This window comes from Oncorhynchus nerka, linkage group LG14 (genome assembly GCF_034236695.1).
Source record: "Oncorhynchus nerka isolate Pitt River linkage group LG14, Oner_Uvic_2.0, whole genome shotgun sequence".
NCBI lineage: Eukaryota > Metazoa > Chordata > Actinopteri > Salmoniformes > Salmonidae > Oncorhynchus > Oncorhynchus nerka.
Genome location: NC_088409.1, coordinates 38,525,258 through 38,538,809, shown reverse-complemented (window position 1 = coordinate 38,538,809; position 13,552 = coordinate 38,525,258). Strand labels below are relative to the sequence as shown.

General features: G+C 44.4%; 1 protein-coding gene across 1 annotated transcript; it reads right to left on the bottom strand.

Annotated features, from left to right (window-relative positions):
• Positions 1-6,727: 6,727 nt before the first annotated feature.
• On the bottom strand, positions 6,728-13,477 carry decr1 (2,4-dienoyl CoA reductase 1, mitochondrial). Its single transcript, XM_029679561.2, has 10 exons — positions 13,359-13,477; positions 12,248-12,447; positions 12,086-12,143; positions 11,878-11,964; positions 11,608-11,755; positions 9,379-9,478; positions 7,792-7,864; positions 7,488-7,634; positions 7,164-7,226; positions 6,728-6,888 (listed from the first exon to the last, which is right to left on the bottom strand). Exons 1-10 carry the CDS (start codon positions 13,440-13,442, stop codon positions 6,829-6,831), a joined length of 1,020 nt encoding a protein of 339 aa, XP_029535421.1. The 5' UTR covers positions 13,443-13,477; the 3' UTR covers positions 6,728-6,828.
• Positions 13,478-13,552: the final 75 nt, after the last annotated feature.

Sequence of the window (13,552 nt, the reverse complement as noted above, 5' to 3'; positions counted from 1 at the left end):
AGGAGCCTCTTAAAGAAGAAGTTACAGGTCTGTGAGAGCCAGAAATCTTGCTTGTTTGTAGGTGACCAAATACTTATTTTCCACCATAATTTGCAAATAAATTCATTAAAAATCATACAATGTGATTTTCTGGATTTTTTCCCTCATTTTGTCTGTCATAGTTGAAGTGTACCTATGATGAAAATTACAGGCCTCTCTCATCTTTTTAAGTGGGAGAACTTGCACAATTGGTGGCTGACTAAATACTTTTTTGCCCCACTGTATAAAGTTATATAAAGGTGTCGTCAGATCTGATGGACAGGAGAACAGAATTAACATAGGTATTTGAAAGCTATTCTGAACAGCAGTTATCTGTGCCTTAAACGAGAGACTCTACAGCCCTGACATTGACTAAGTTCCACAGTCGGGGAGCTGCAATACTGAAAGACCCGGTCACCCATAAATGTTTGTCTGCAGTGGGGCGCTGCTGAACAAGTACGGACCTGGAGGTTCGAAAGGTGTGTGTGGGGTAGGAGGGTAGAATGAGGTCAGACAGGTACTTGGCTCCGCAGTTGTGGATAGCTTGGTAGCTGTGAACCAGGATTTTAAAGTCAATGCGTGAGCATATTGGGAGCCAGTGGAGGTTGAACAGCACTGGAGGGATGTGCTTACAGGGGGAGGTGAGGACACTTCAGATGGAACTTCCTTAACCTGTGTGCAAATCTGTTTCTGCTTTGGCCAACTTGTCCTTGCAACAATGCAGCGTTGCTGAATGCAGAAACAGTCTGGTGCCCAGGACAGGAGATGTCTGTAGACACAGAGGCACTTGAAGTTACATGCTGCTTTATGACAGACAGAAGCATTAACCTTAGAAATCCCTGCACTGAGTGGAGGCATTGCTCAGTCCTCTGTACCCCATGCATTATGCAGTGAGAGTTTAGACAGCAGGATGATTTTATATCCTAATTGGGCAGCTGCTGGCATCTCTCGCCGAGTTGGTAAAGGTATAGCGATGGCTTATCTGAGGTTAGCTGCAGTACGTACTTGCCTAGTTAAATAAAGGTTAAATGTAGCCGGTGTGAAGTGTGTGTCTGTGTGTTTCTGTATGTGCCTAACGGAACTCTGGGACGTGAAAAGGTAGGGGTATGAAGTAGGAAGAGGGGAACAGGCTGCATTATGGGAGAGCTAATTGTAATTAATAAAAGCAAGGTACTGTTCCACTCTATACGTTGATGCCTGTTTCCCTCGACACAGAACAGGCATACCCCTGACCTTAAAAGCATGGCCAAAGGAGAATCTGCAAACAAATTGGACACTGGTTCAACACAATTAAAGATGACAAAGGAATAACCAGATGAAATTGTCGTTCTTTTCAATTGGACATTTCCACAAACCTCATAGGATAGGTAAATAAACCACATTTCATTTTCTCAGCTAAGTGTTGCTGACACCACAATCAGAGTAATAGTGTTTATCCTGGATATATCCCAACACTGTGAGACACATACACACAGATTTAGCAGGAGGGTCAGTGAACTGGTGTTTTGTGTTGGATTGAAAGGATGTTTCCTCCGTTGTGCTTGTCCTATGGCATCAGACACTGTCCAGCGCCCTCTGTTCAGTGGAGGAGGACAAGGTCTGGTGGCAGAACAGTGAAAATCCACCACGCTCCAACTGTAAGAGAAGGCTTTGTGGCTCCACTGCTCTAATGAATACAGGAAGGGAGGAAAATAAAATAGAAAATGTAAGGATGAGTGGGGGAGGGGGTTCAGACAGAGGGGGAAGAGGGGTGAAAGGGAAAGAGTTAAAGGAGGTAAAGTGAGGTAAGGAAGAAGGGGGAAGTAGAAAAGGGAGGAAATGGAGAGTATGAAAGACAGCAGTAGTGTGACTTGCACAATACAAATAGAGATGGGAGGGAGTGGGGTTCTCTCTGTTCCTCTGTAGAGAAGCTCACTGGCACAATGCCTACCCATCACAGTAAGACAACTATGCCTAACAATGAGACATGGGCTACTTCACATTTGGCTACATTTTCATTTAGCGTCACGTATGGTGCACCATTAAAAGGCTTAGGTCCAATTCCAACGTTGTCAAAATACATCACGTCCTTCCCTGAAGTAACCAATCGGTATGCGATTGGATGCGTGAAGGATGTTTCCATCTTTTTACTTTCACCAATGAAGCCTTGGCACATCAGTGATTACTTCAAAGAATATTAAAAACACATTTATGAACAATTGAAACGGTTCATCAATGATTATGCATTCGACAAGCTTTCATTTGCTACAAATCGCACTTCTGACCAAGGACAGCTCATTCAGGTTATTTATTTCTAACAGCTTAGCAGTGTATTAGATCCATACAAGCCTATGTCAGCATTTAGACTATTGATTTGTCAGAGTAACTAAAATAATGATAGAGCAGCTTGGGAGTGAATGAATAGAGTCAATCCATCTAACGCTCCATGTCAAATCAAATCAAAATGTATTTGTCACATACACATGGTTAGCAGATGTTAATGCGAGTGTAGCGAAATGCTTGTGCTTCTAGTTCCGACAATGCAGTGATAACCAACAAGTAATCTAACTAACAATTCCAAAACTACTGTCTTATACACAGTGTAAGGGGATAAAGAATATGTACATAAGGATATATGAATGAGTGATGGTACAGAGCAGCATACAGTAGATGGTATCGAGTACAGTATATACATATGAGATGAGTATGTAGACAAAGTAAACAAAGTGGCATAGTTAAAGTGGCTAGTGATACATGTATTACATAAGGATGCAGTCGATGATGTAGAGTACAGGATATACGTATGCATATGAGATGAATAATGTAGGGTAAGTAACATTATATAAGGTAGCATTGTTTAAAGTGGCTAGTGATATATTTACATCATTTCCCATCAATTCCCATTATTAAAGTGGCTGGAGTTGGGTCAGTGTCAATGACAGTGTGTTGGCAACAGCCACTCAATGTTAGTGGTGGCTGTTTAACAGTCTGATGGCCTTGAGATAGAAGCTGTTTTTCAGTCTCTCGGTCCCAGCTTTGATGCACCTGTACTGACCTCGCCTTCTGGATGATAGCGGGGTGAACAGGCAGTGGTTCGGGTGGTTGATGTCCTTGATGATCTTTATGGCCTTCCTGTAACATCGGGTGGTGTAGGTGTCCTGGAGGGCAGGTAGTTTGCCCCGGTGATGCGTTGTGCAGACCTCACTACCCTCTGGAGAGCCTTACGGTTGAGGGCGGAGCAGTTGCCGTACCAGGCGGTGATACAGCCCGCCAGGATGCTCTCGATTGTGCATCTGTAGAAGTTTGTGAGTGCTTTTGGTGACAAGCCAGAATTTCTTCAGCCTCCTGAGGTTGAAGAGGCGCTGCTGCGCCTTCTTCACAACGCTGTCAGTGTGAGTGGACCAATTCAGTTTGTCTGTGATGTGTATGCCGAGGAACTTAAAACTTGCTACCCTCTCCACTACTGTTCCATCGATGTGGATAGGGGGTGTTCCCTCTGCTGTTTCCTGAAGTCCACAATCATCTCCTTAGTTTTGTTGACGTTGAGTGTGAGGTTATTTTCCTGACACCACACTCCGAGGGCCCTCACCTCCTCCCTGTAGGCCGTCTCGTCGTTGTTGGTAATCAAGCCTACCACTGTTGTGTCGTCCGCAAACTTGATTGATTGAGTTGGAGGCGTGCGTGGCCACGCAGTCGTGGGTGAACAGGGAGTACAGGAGAGGGCTCAGAACGCACCCTTGTGGGGCCCCGTGTTGAGGATCAGCGGGGAGGAGATGTTGTTGCCTACCCTCACCACCTGGGGGCGGCCCGTCAGGAAGTCCAGTACCCAGTTGCACAGGGCGGGGTCGAGACCCAGGGTCTCGAGCTTGATGACGAGCTTGGAGGGTACTATGGTGTTGAATGCCGAGCTGTAGTCGATGAATAGCATTCTCACATAGGTATTCCTCTTGTCCAGGTGGGTTAGGGCAGTGTGCAGTGTGGTTGAGATTGCATCGTCTGTGGACCTATTTGGGCGGTAAGCAAATTGGAGTGGGTCTAGGGTGTCAGGTAGGGTGGAGGTGATATGGTCCTTGACTAGTCTCTCAAAGCACTTCATGATGACGGAAGTGAGTGCTACGGGGGCGGTAGTCGTTTAGCTCAGTTACCTTAGCTTTCTTGGGAACAGGAACAATGGTGGCCCTCTTGAAGCATGTGGGAACAGCAGACTGGTATAGGGATTGATTGAATATGTCCGTAAACACACCGGCCAGCTGGTCTGCGCATGCTCTGAGGCGCGGCTGGGGATGCCGTCTGGGCCTGCAGCCTTGCGAGGGTTAACACGTTTAAATGTCTTACTCACCTCGGCTGCAGTGAAGGAGAGACCGCATGTTTTCATTGCAGGCCGTGTCAGTGGCACTGTATTGTCCTCAAAGCGGGCAAAAAGTTATTTAGTCTGCCTGGGAGCAAGACATCCTGGTCCGTGACTGGGCTGGGTTTCTTCTTGTAGTCCGTAATTGACTGTAGACCCTGCCACATGCCTCTTGTGTCTGAGCCGTTGAATTGAGATTCTACTTTGTCTCTGTACTGACGCTTAGCTTGTTTAATAGCCTTGCGGAGGGAATAGCTGCACTGTTTGTATTCGGTCATGTTGCCAGACACCTTGCCCTGATTAAAAGCAGTGGTTCGCGCTTTCAGTTTCACGCGAATGCTGCCATCAATCCACGGTTTCTGGTTAGGGAATGTTTTTATCGTTGCTATGGGAACGACATCTTCAACGCACGTTCTAATGAACTCGCACACCGAATCAGCGTATTCGTCAATATTTTTATCTGACGCAATACGAAACATGTCCCAGTCCACGTGATGGAAGCAGTCTTGGAGTGTGGAGTCAGCTTGGTCTGACCAGCGTTGGACAGACCTCAGCGTGGGAGCCTCTTGTTTAAGTTTCTGCCTGTAGGCAGGGATCAACAAAATGGAGTCGTGGTCAGCTTTTCCGAAAGGGGGCGGGGCAGGGCCTTATATGCGTCGCGGAAGTTAGAGTAACAATGATCCAAGGTTTTACCACCCCTGGTTGCGCAATCGATATGCTGATAAAATTTAGGGAGTCTTGTTTTCAGATTAGCTTTGTTAAAATCCCCAGCTACAATGAATGCAGCCTCCGGATAAATGGTTTCCAGTTTGCAAAGAGTTAAATAAAGTTAGTTCAGAGCCATCGATGTGTCTGCTTGGGGGGGGATATATACGGCTGTGATTATAATCGAAGTGAATTCTCTTGGAAGATAATGCGGTCTACATTTGATTGTGAGGAATTCTAAATCAGGTGAACAGAAGGATTTGAGTTCCTGTATGTTTCCTTCATCACACCATGTCTCATTAGTCATGAGGCATACGCCCCCGCCACTCTTCTTACCAGAAAGATGTTTGTTTCTGTCGGCGCTATGCGTGGAGAAACCCGTTGGCTGCACCGCATCGGATAGCGTCTTCCCAGTAAGCCATGTTTCCGTGAAGCAGAGAACGTTGCAGTCTCTGATGTCCCTCTGGAATGCTACCCTTGCTCGGATTTCATCAACCTTGTTGTCAAGAGACTGGACATTGGCAAGAAGAATGGTGGGGAGTGGTGCGTGATGTGCCCTTGTGCTGAGTCTGACCAGAAGACCGCTACGTTTCCCTCTTTTTCGGAGTCGTTTCCTTGGGTCGCTGCATGCGATCCATTCCGTTGTCCTGTTTGTAAGGCAGAACACAGGATCCGCTTCGCGGAAAACATATTCTTGGTCGTACTGATGGTGAGTTGACGCTGATCTTATATTCAGTAGTTCTTCTCGACTGTATGTAATGAAACCTAAGATGACCTGGGGTACTAATGTAAGAAATAACACGTAAAAAAACAAAAAACTGCATAGTTTCCTAGGAACGCGAAGCGAGGCGGCCATCTCTGTCGGCGCCGGAAGTATTAGGTGGCTGAGAATTTTAAAAGAATGCGTCAGAGAGATATAAAAGGTCTACTGTCTTTTATTCAACATACTCCACACAGACATATTCATGTAAAGCTCACGTATTGTACACACAGAGCACAAGACAAACACTTAACAGCAATGAATAGCATTACTGGACGTCAACTTAGATAGGCCATTGAAACATGTTTTTTGAAAAAGAACAGAATTGATTCTTTTCAAGGCATCATTGTAAAAACAAATGATAAATGTTACTAGCAAAATACCAAGTCAATCGTAGGAACAGACAGGTTTTTCAACCAACAAGAAGCCAGTTTCATCCAGGGAGTGCTGTAGCCAGTAGAATCTCAGACCGAGTGAGAACGAAAAGATGAGGTCAAACCTCCTCTAAATAGTTGGCCTCCTGATGAAGCCATTTTCTCTTCAAATGCTGCCCTACTGTCCCCATCCTGTCGATTTGTCCATTAGGCAATGAGAAATAAGGCTTGAGGTTAAGTGAGTGTGTGAGAATGGTGTTTGTAGAGAAGGCTGTGTGTGTGTGTGTCGATCCTGTAGCCATATTCCCTGACATGGTATAATCTCTGTTTTAGGTCAGAAATAGAGGGAAAGATTGTCTGTGTGTACAGTATCTGTGTTTCCCTGGAGCATTAACAGTGGTAGAGAGTTAGTAAATATACTTTTTTTAACCTTTAATTAACTAAGCAAGTCAGCTAAGAACAAATTCTTATTTTCAATGACGGCCTAGGAACAGTGGGTTAACTGCCTTGTTCAGGGGCAGAACGACAGATTTTTACCTTGTCAGCTCAGGGATTCAATCTTGCAACCTTTCAGTTACTAGTCCAACACTCTAACCACTAGGCTACCTGCTGCCCAGGAAGTATCGTGTTCCCATCTTGACTTCTTAGGATCCCTTGGTGCCCCTGATCATGGTCTCCATCATAGCCCACTGCTCCTTAGTGACCTGACACACACAACACAGCAAGTTAAAACTAGCACAACCTGACCCACATATCCATAAACTAACATCTGTCATAAAATGTGGCCGATTTCCTCAACCAGAAACAGCTCACTTGCAATCTTGTTACGGAATCAATAGCTAGTTGCATAACAGAACAGAGATTATGCAAAAGGTAGCAATGCTATCAAATTATCATTCTATGTTCATATGATTTTTTTGTGTTAAAGTTCCGGTCTTGACAGTGGAACAGGGTTTGCAAAGTTAGTTGCAGCACATACCCTCCTTAGATCATTGAATTCTCCTGCCATGGAGACATACTCTCCACCGTCCATCCGAATGATCTGCAAATAGAAGAGAATGGGCACAACTGAAGAAAATAACATGGTATATGTGGATGTTGAGTCATCATTTTCCCCTTAGCTATAGTCCATCCTATACCTACATCGCCTAATCCTAGTGCACTTGGAATGTCATTTACAGTGAAGGACTTACTGCAATCTGCAATTTCCAGATACCCATTCTGCAAGGCAGGCATCCAGCTAACATAGTGATTGGTCTCCACTGCCTGCTTAGCCTATCAAGACAGACACACATTCTCTTACCGCTCCAGACACCCAGCAGGCATAGTCACTGCACAGGTAGGCTGCCAGGTTGGCAATCTCTCCGGGCGTGCCCAGCCTGCCCACGGGTATCCTGCCGATCATGGCCTTCTCAAACATGCCCGTGGGATCGAGACGACTGAAGGCCCCCTACACAAAGAGAAGAGGTCATAAAACATAGCTAATTACACATTTACAAGCCAAGATAAAACCAGAAAGGGCAAGATTTAAGCCATTTTATTATTTTAAAAAAAATATATCAACACAGTATATTTGTAAAGTTTCATGCCAGAGTTGTGTCTGTTACCTTGGTTCTGATTGGTCCTGGCTGGATGACATTAAACCTCAAGCCGTACCTCCCCCACTCCGCAGCCAGAGACCTGAGAAACAAACAGTCGTTTGTTTACATATACATACAATACACACACAGGAAAAAAAGAAGAAAAAGACAAAGAACTACCACTACTGCATGTAGTAATAAAGATGGCCTAGTGCAGGCTCAAGGAATCTGTTTAGACTTGGGTATAGGAGTGAGGCACTACCTCCTAAATATTCTCATAGGTAGTCACTCATAATGGGGCCTTCAGTCTGAGTCTAATATGATTGGAGGGTAACTAGCTGCACCTAAAAACAAAATACATCTCAACTATTCATACAGAAAAAGCTGGGGTGCCAAAAAGTAGATGCCAGGAGTGCTTTAGTCATTCCATGTCATTCTGGGAACATTATAGCGAGAGGCGCCGAGGGTGGTGCTTGTTGAATTGATTCATTCCCTCTAGTTTCTTGAAACCCTCCGCACAAAAAACTGTAATGAAAGAATAGGATCTAAAAATAGGCTAGCTCTCCCCTGAGATGCCGGGCGCAATAAATGAGCATGAAATTTGGCTGCTGCTGCCTTTACAAAATAGAGGGGTCACTTTTTTGGTGTGAGCGATTTCATATGGGGGGGGGGCATTATCAGATAATAGCGCTCATTCACACAGAAAAAAACACCAGCTATAGGTAACTCTCCAGTATGCCACTATACATGTAGTATGCTCCTTTGAGACCCCTCTTTCAACGTCACTGAACAACCAGGCATTTTTATGCATGACCCCTAAGCATGATGGGATGTTAATTGCTTAATTATCTCAGTAAACACACCTGGGTGAGCAACCTGCTTTCAATAGACTTTATCCCTCATTTACTCAAGTGTTTCCTTTATTTTGGATTCAAGCGTAACCTTAAATGGCATTCCAGCTAGTCTGGAACCCGCACACACACACACTGCGGTCACTTGTATAGGACGTCAAACATATCAAGGTACAAAAGGGACGTGATTGTGAGAGACACAAATAGTTCCCCCATCTATCATTCCCAGTCCCCTGGGTTTATGGGGAAACCTTTCAGTGTCATTAACTCCTTCCATGGAATTGAAAGGGACTAATATTGAGTGGGATCTTTCCTTCGGTAAAAGCCCTCAGAGGTTCATTAAGAAGGTGTATTCTTCATTTGATAAGAGCATCCCTGTCTTCACATGAAAGGTGTCGGTCCCATTCAGGATTTAAGTTGGGTTCTCACACACACTATTGGATTCACACGTGTGAAAGAACAAGGTACACGCACAGAGCCCACCCGTCTTTATTATTGTCTACATTCTACTGGAGGGGATCGGGAGAGAGAGACACTTTAATGTTAATTAAATGTTCCTGGACCTTCGTTATGCTAATGATTGCTTCTCTTTAAAAATGCATTAGTGTTCATAAGGCGTTTGATGAGTGAGAGAGCCAAATCTTTTCAAATGAGGCCAGTGTGGATGTCTACGTGTGGTGGGTGCAATAGTGATAGGGATGGTTTAGGACAGGGAAACAGGTCCTGATAGGTTTTATGGTAGTGCCTCCTTTGAAATACCTACATGCACAGAGTTTCCACTCCTGCCTTGGCAGCCGCGCTAGGAACCACAAATCCAGAGCCGGTCTCTGCATAGATGGTGGTGATGGCCAGAAACGCAGCACCTACAAACACAATGTACATAAATACCACAAAGAAACAAAAATATTTCCAACTGTAATATATGCACAGTATATGCCCAGCAATATGTGTTATCATGTACATCCCTATAATTTACAACTGATTCCAGTTTAGACCAATTCATCCATCTCTTCATTAGACTGTCATAGGCTGACTTGTTCCTCCAATGAACTGAGAGAAGCGGTTAGTCATTGTACAGTTCTATAGGCTTTTATATGCAGCACACTAAAGCTCATAAAACATGGTGGCTGTTGTGGGCCAGATTACACTGCAATAGATTTAACGAGTCAGGGTACCTTTAGATTGATAAAACAAACGACGCTACTACACATACATGGAACATCAAGAAGTCAGAGGAGTAGTGGAAGGAGATGCTAGCAGAATAAATATTGTGTCTGTGAGACTATTTAATCAAAGCCTGGAGCCAAGCTGCCAGGTGAGAAGACAAAGCAATGTTATTGTACTGCGATAAAAGCACATTTAGATTTATGTAGCCGCTAAAACAGGGAAGGGAAAATTCTTATTTTAGGCTCACAAATTGATTTTGAAGAACAAATCGATCAAATAAAAAAAATGTGCGGCCCTCCGTTAAATTTCAAAATCCCAATGTGGCCCTCGAGACAAAAAGATTGCGCACCCCTGCAATAGAATAATCCTAATAGTGTGAACGAAGAACAGACACCTGGGTATCAATTCAAATATGCTTTCTTGCACTGTTGGAAGAATGGCTGTTTTGGAAAACATCAGTTCAGATTGAATAGTGCCCCTAGTGTGATGGCATGTTTTTGTCTTTGTACTTCAAGGTAATTGCTTAATTGTGATTTGCCTAATTGCAGTGTTGAGGGCAGATGGAAAAGCCACAGTAATCAGAGAAGGGCTGGGATATTCACATGAATATTAAAGCTTATCCACGCACACACGCGCACGCAGACACACACATATTATAAATATGGCACAACATCGCATGAGAGGCTTTTCCTATCCTCCCATTACATATAATTTTCTCTTTGACCAGAGACAGCAGAGAAAGGAGAAGAAAAAAAAGAGAGGACGATAAGGAATGCCTCAGGATGGTAAGTTGGTGGTTGAAGATATCCCTCTAGTGGTGTGGGGGCTGTGCTTTGGCAAAGTGGGTGGGGTTATATCCTTCCTGTTTGGCCCTGTCCGGGGGTGTCCTCGGATGGGGCCACAGTGTCTCCTGACCCCTCCTGTCTCAGCCTCCAGTATTTATGCTGCAGTAGTTTGTGTCGGGGGGCTAGGGTCAGTTTGTTATATCTGGAGTACTTCTCCTGTCCTATCCGGTGTCCTGTGTGAATTTAAGTATGCTCTCTCTAACTTTCTCTCTCTCAGAGGACCTGAGCCCTAGGACCATGCCTCAGGACTACCTGACATGATGACTCCTTGCTGTCCCCAGTCCACCTGGCCGTGCTGCTGCTCCAGTTTCAACTGTTCTGCCTGTGATTATTATTTGACCATGCTGGTCATTTATGAACATTTCAACAACTTGGCCATGTTCTGTTATAATCTCCACCCGGCACAGCCAGAAGAGGACTGGCCACCCCACATAGCCTGGTTCCTCTAGGTTTCTTCCTAGGTTTTGGCCTTTCTATGGAGTTTTTCCTAGCCACCGTGCTTCTACACCTGCATTGCTTGCTGTTTGGGTTTTTAGGCTGGGTTTCTGTACAGCACTTTGAGAAGGGCTATATAAATACATTTGATTTTGATTTGATTTGAAGGAATGAGAGGGTGCATGCACGCAAAGCCAAGAGGAGCCTAGGGCAAAAGGGCAGTGGACAAGGGGAGGGATGCTGGACTATGACCAACTGAATGGAAAAGTGCTCAAGCATTTCATATTGAGGCTCAATCACTGTCAATATTACACACTTAAAATAGAAAACAGATAGACATGGTGCACATGCATCCACACCAATGTTCTGGGTTGATCCTCACTTGTTATACTACTAAGGATCAAATGTACAGGAGTTGTAGGCAAATGGTGAATCTTTACTGCCCCCTGTTGGCAGCACTACACATTACAACACAAATAAATGGGGAGGGAAAGCTGATCCTAGATCTGTGCTTATGGGCTCCATCAGATAGCTCTGGTGTTTACCCTTCTCGGCCAGTATCAGCCTCTTGCCCAGTTCCAGGGTGACGAAGGCCGTGCCGTTCAGGACGATGTCTGTGATGGTCCTCCATGCGTTGGCAGACAGCTTCTCTGACGGGGAGATGAAGTTCCCTGCAGCGTTGTTGATCACCACCTAAAGGAACAAGAGAGGAGGATGATATTTACCAAGCAATTGGAGTATTACTGGCCAGTACATCTAGAACAGCGAAGCATACCACTTTTCAGACAAAACATCCTTGATCTGTACCTACGTACATCAGGGAGACCAGCAACCTCTACCAGTTGGTCCACAGCAGCTTCAATTGACTTGGGGTCTCTAACATCACACTGCACAGCATGGACCTGCAGATAGAGTCTTGAAGTATCAAACACAACTTAAAGCAGAGTTCATACTGACTTATCAGTATCTACAACTCTTGGATAATGAATGCATTCAATGTGGGTAACTGATCAGTAGTAGTACCTTATTTCCTGTCTGAGCTGTAATTTCCTCTGCAGTCTTTTTCAAAACATCCAGTTTTCTAGAAATTACAACAAAAATGTGTCACTTTCTAATTTGTGAGTGCAAGAAGGCAGAAGTGGTGTTGGGATTTATAGCCCGACTGACTACCAAGTTTCCACTTACCTGCTAGCGATGACACACTCTGCCCCTAGCGCTGAAAGTGTTGTGGTCATGCCTTTTCCCAACCCCGTTCCTCCTCCTGTGATAAAGGCCACTTTGCCTTTGTAAGTCCCAGGGAGCAGCATTGATCCCTCATTTGCAGGAAAGAATTTAGCCTGGGAGGGTCCAGTCTCACTCAATGCCCTGGTCCCACTGCTGAACAACTGTTTAAGGAGAGTAAATGGGATAACACACAACAAAAAAAAACTCATATTAATGAACCAGCTGAAAGGGATGTTGCGAGTCAGAGATTTTGATTTGATTTATTTAGGATCCCCATTAGCCGACACCAATGGTGACATCTAGTCTTACTGGGGTCCGACACAAAGAAAAAGACATTACAGACAAAAAAAAAGACTTGGAAAAACACATTAACATGTGTGTGTGCATCTATCAGTTACACATACATGTCAGTAAATACACACAAGTACTGTTCGGTCACACAGGGAGAGGCGTTGTGCCATGAGATGCTGCTTTTTCTGTTTAAAAAACCCACAGGCTTGCTGTTCTCCTGCGCTATATAAGAACTTGTGCTATAATTGAACTTGCACATCTACAAGTAGCATAGAGGCCATTGAATTAAAAACTAGTTGTCTTTCCTGTCAAACAAATGCATTAGTAAGAGCAATTACTTATATTGATAAACACCACTGATACACTGCACTCTACTCTTCCAACAGCGTGGGTACTCACATTCCCAGTGGAGAGGGGACTGGGTGAAAGGTTGAGATGCTTACATGTCTGGCTGTGAGAACACACAGCAAGCCGCCTACACAGGTTTAGTATTTACTTTAGTATGTGCTCTTGCATGAACATCACAAAAGTGGTCATATCGTCAACTGTCCCTACACTTCTTAGCAATTTATCTGTAGCAGAACACTGGAACAAATGTCTGTCAACGTCGGAAATTATGTTTAAGCCGCTGCACAGCTTTCCCATAGAAGCACACCTAACAATTAGCTAGCCAACTAACAACAACCTGCTGCTAAACTAGCAGCTAGCTAACTTACACATCACATTAGAGTTTTTAATAAGATTTGTGAATTATTGCATTAATCTCGGTGGCAATGTTTACCCGTCTGTAGACAAGACTCTTCAACGGCAAGGTTAAATCAGTTTTAAATATTGACGACACCCGACACAGTAAAGTGGACGCCATGGTTTCAAAGTTTGATTTGACTTTTGCCCTGATTTCCGTAAGGTAAAGAAGGGGAGGGGGGTTATTGTTTAGAAAGTAGGTTGTTCCATGATCTTAGTCATACTGTCGTG

What these genes read in the sequence shown, in the direction of transcription:
- decr1 (XM_029679561.2), bottom strand. Translation starts at nt 13,442, where the DNA reads ATGGCGTCCACTTTACTGTGTCGGGTGTCGTCAATATTTAAAACTGAT. An exon ending in AGGTTGCTGGTCTCCCTGAT is followed by an intron (nt 11,756 to 11,877) that starts GTACGTAGGTAC and finishes TTGTTCCTTTAG; the next exon opens with GTGGTGATCAACAACGCTGC. An exon ending in GCTGATACTGGCCGAGAAGG is followed by an intron (nt 9,479 to 11,607) that starts GTAAACACCAGA and finishes TTGTGTTTGTAG; the next exon opens with GTGCTGCGTTTCTGGCCATC.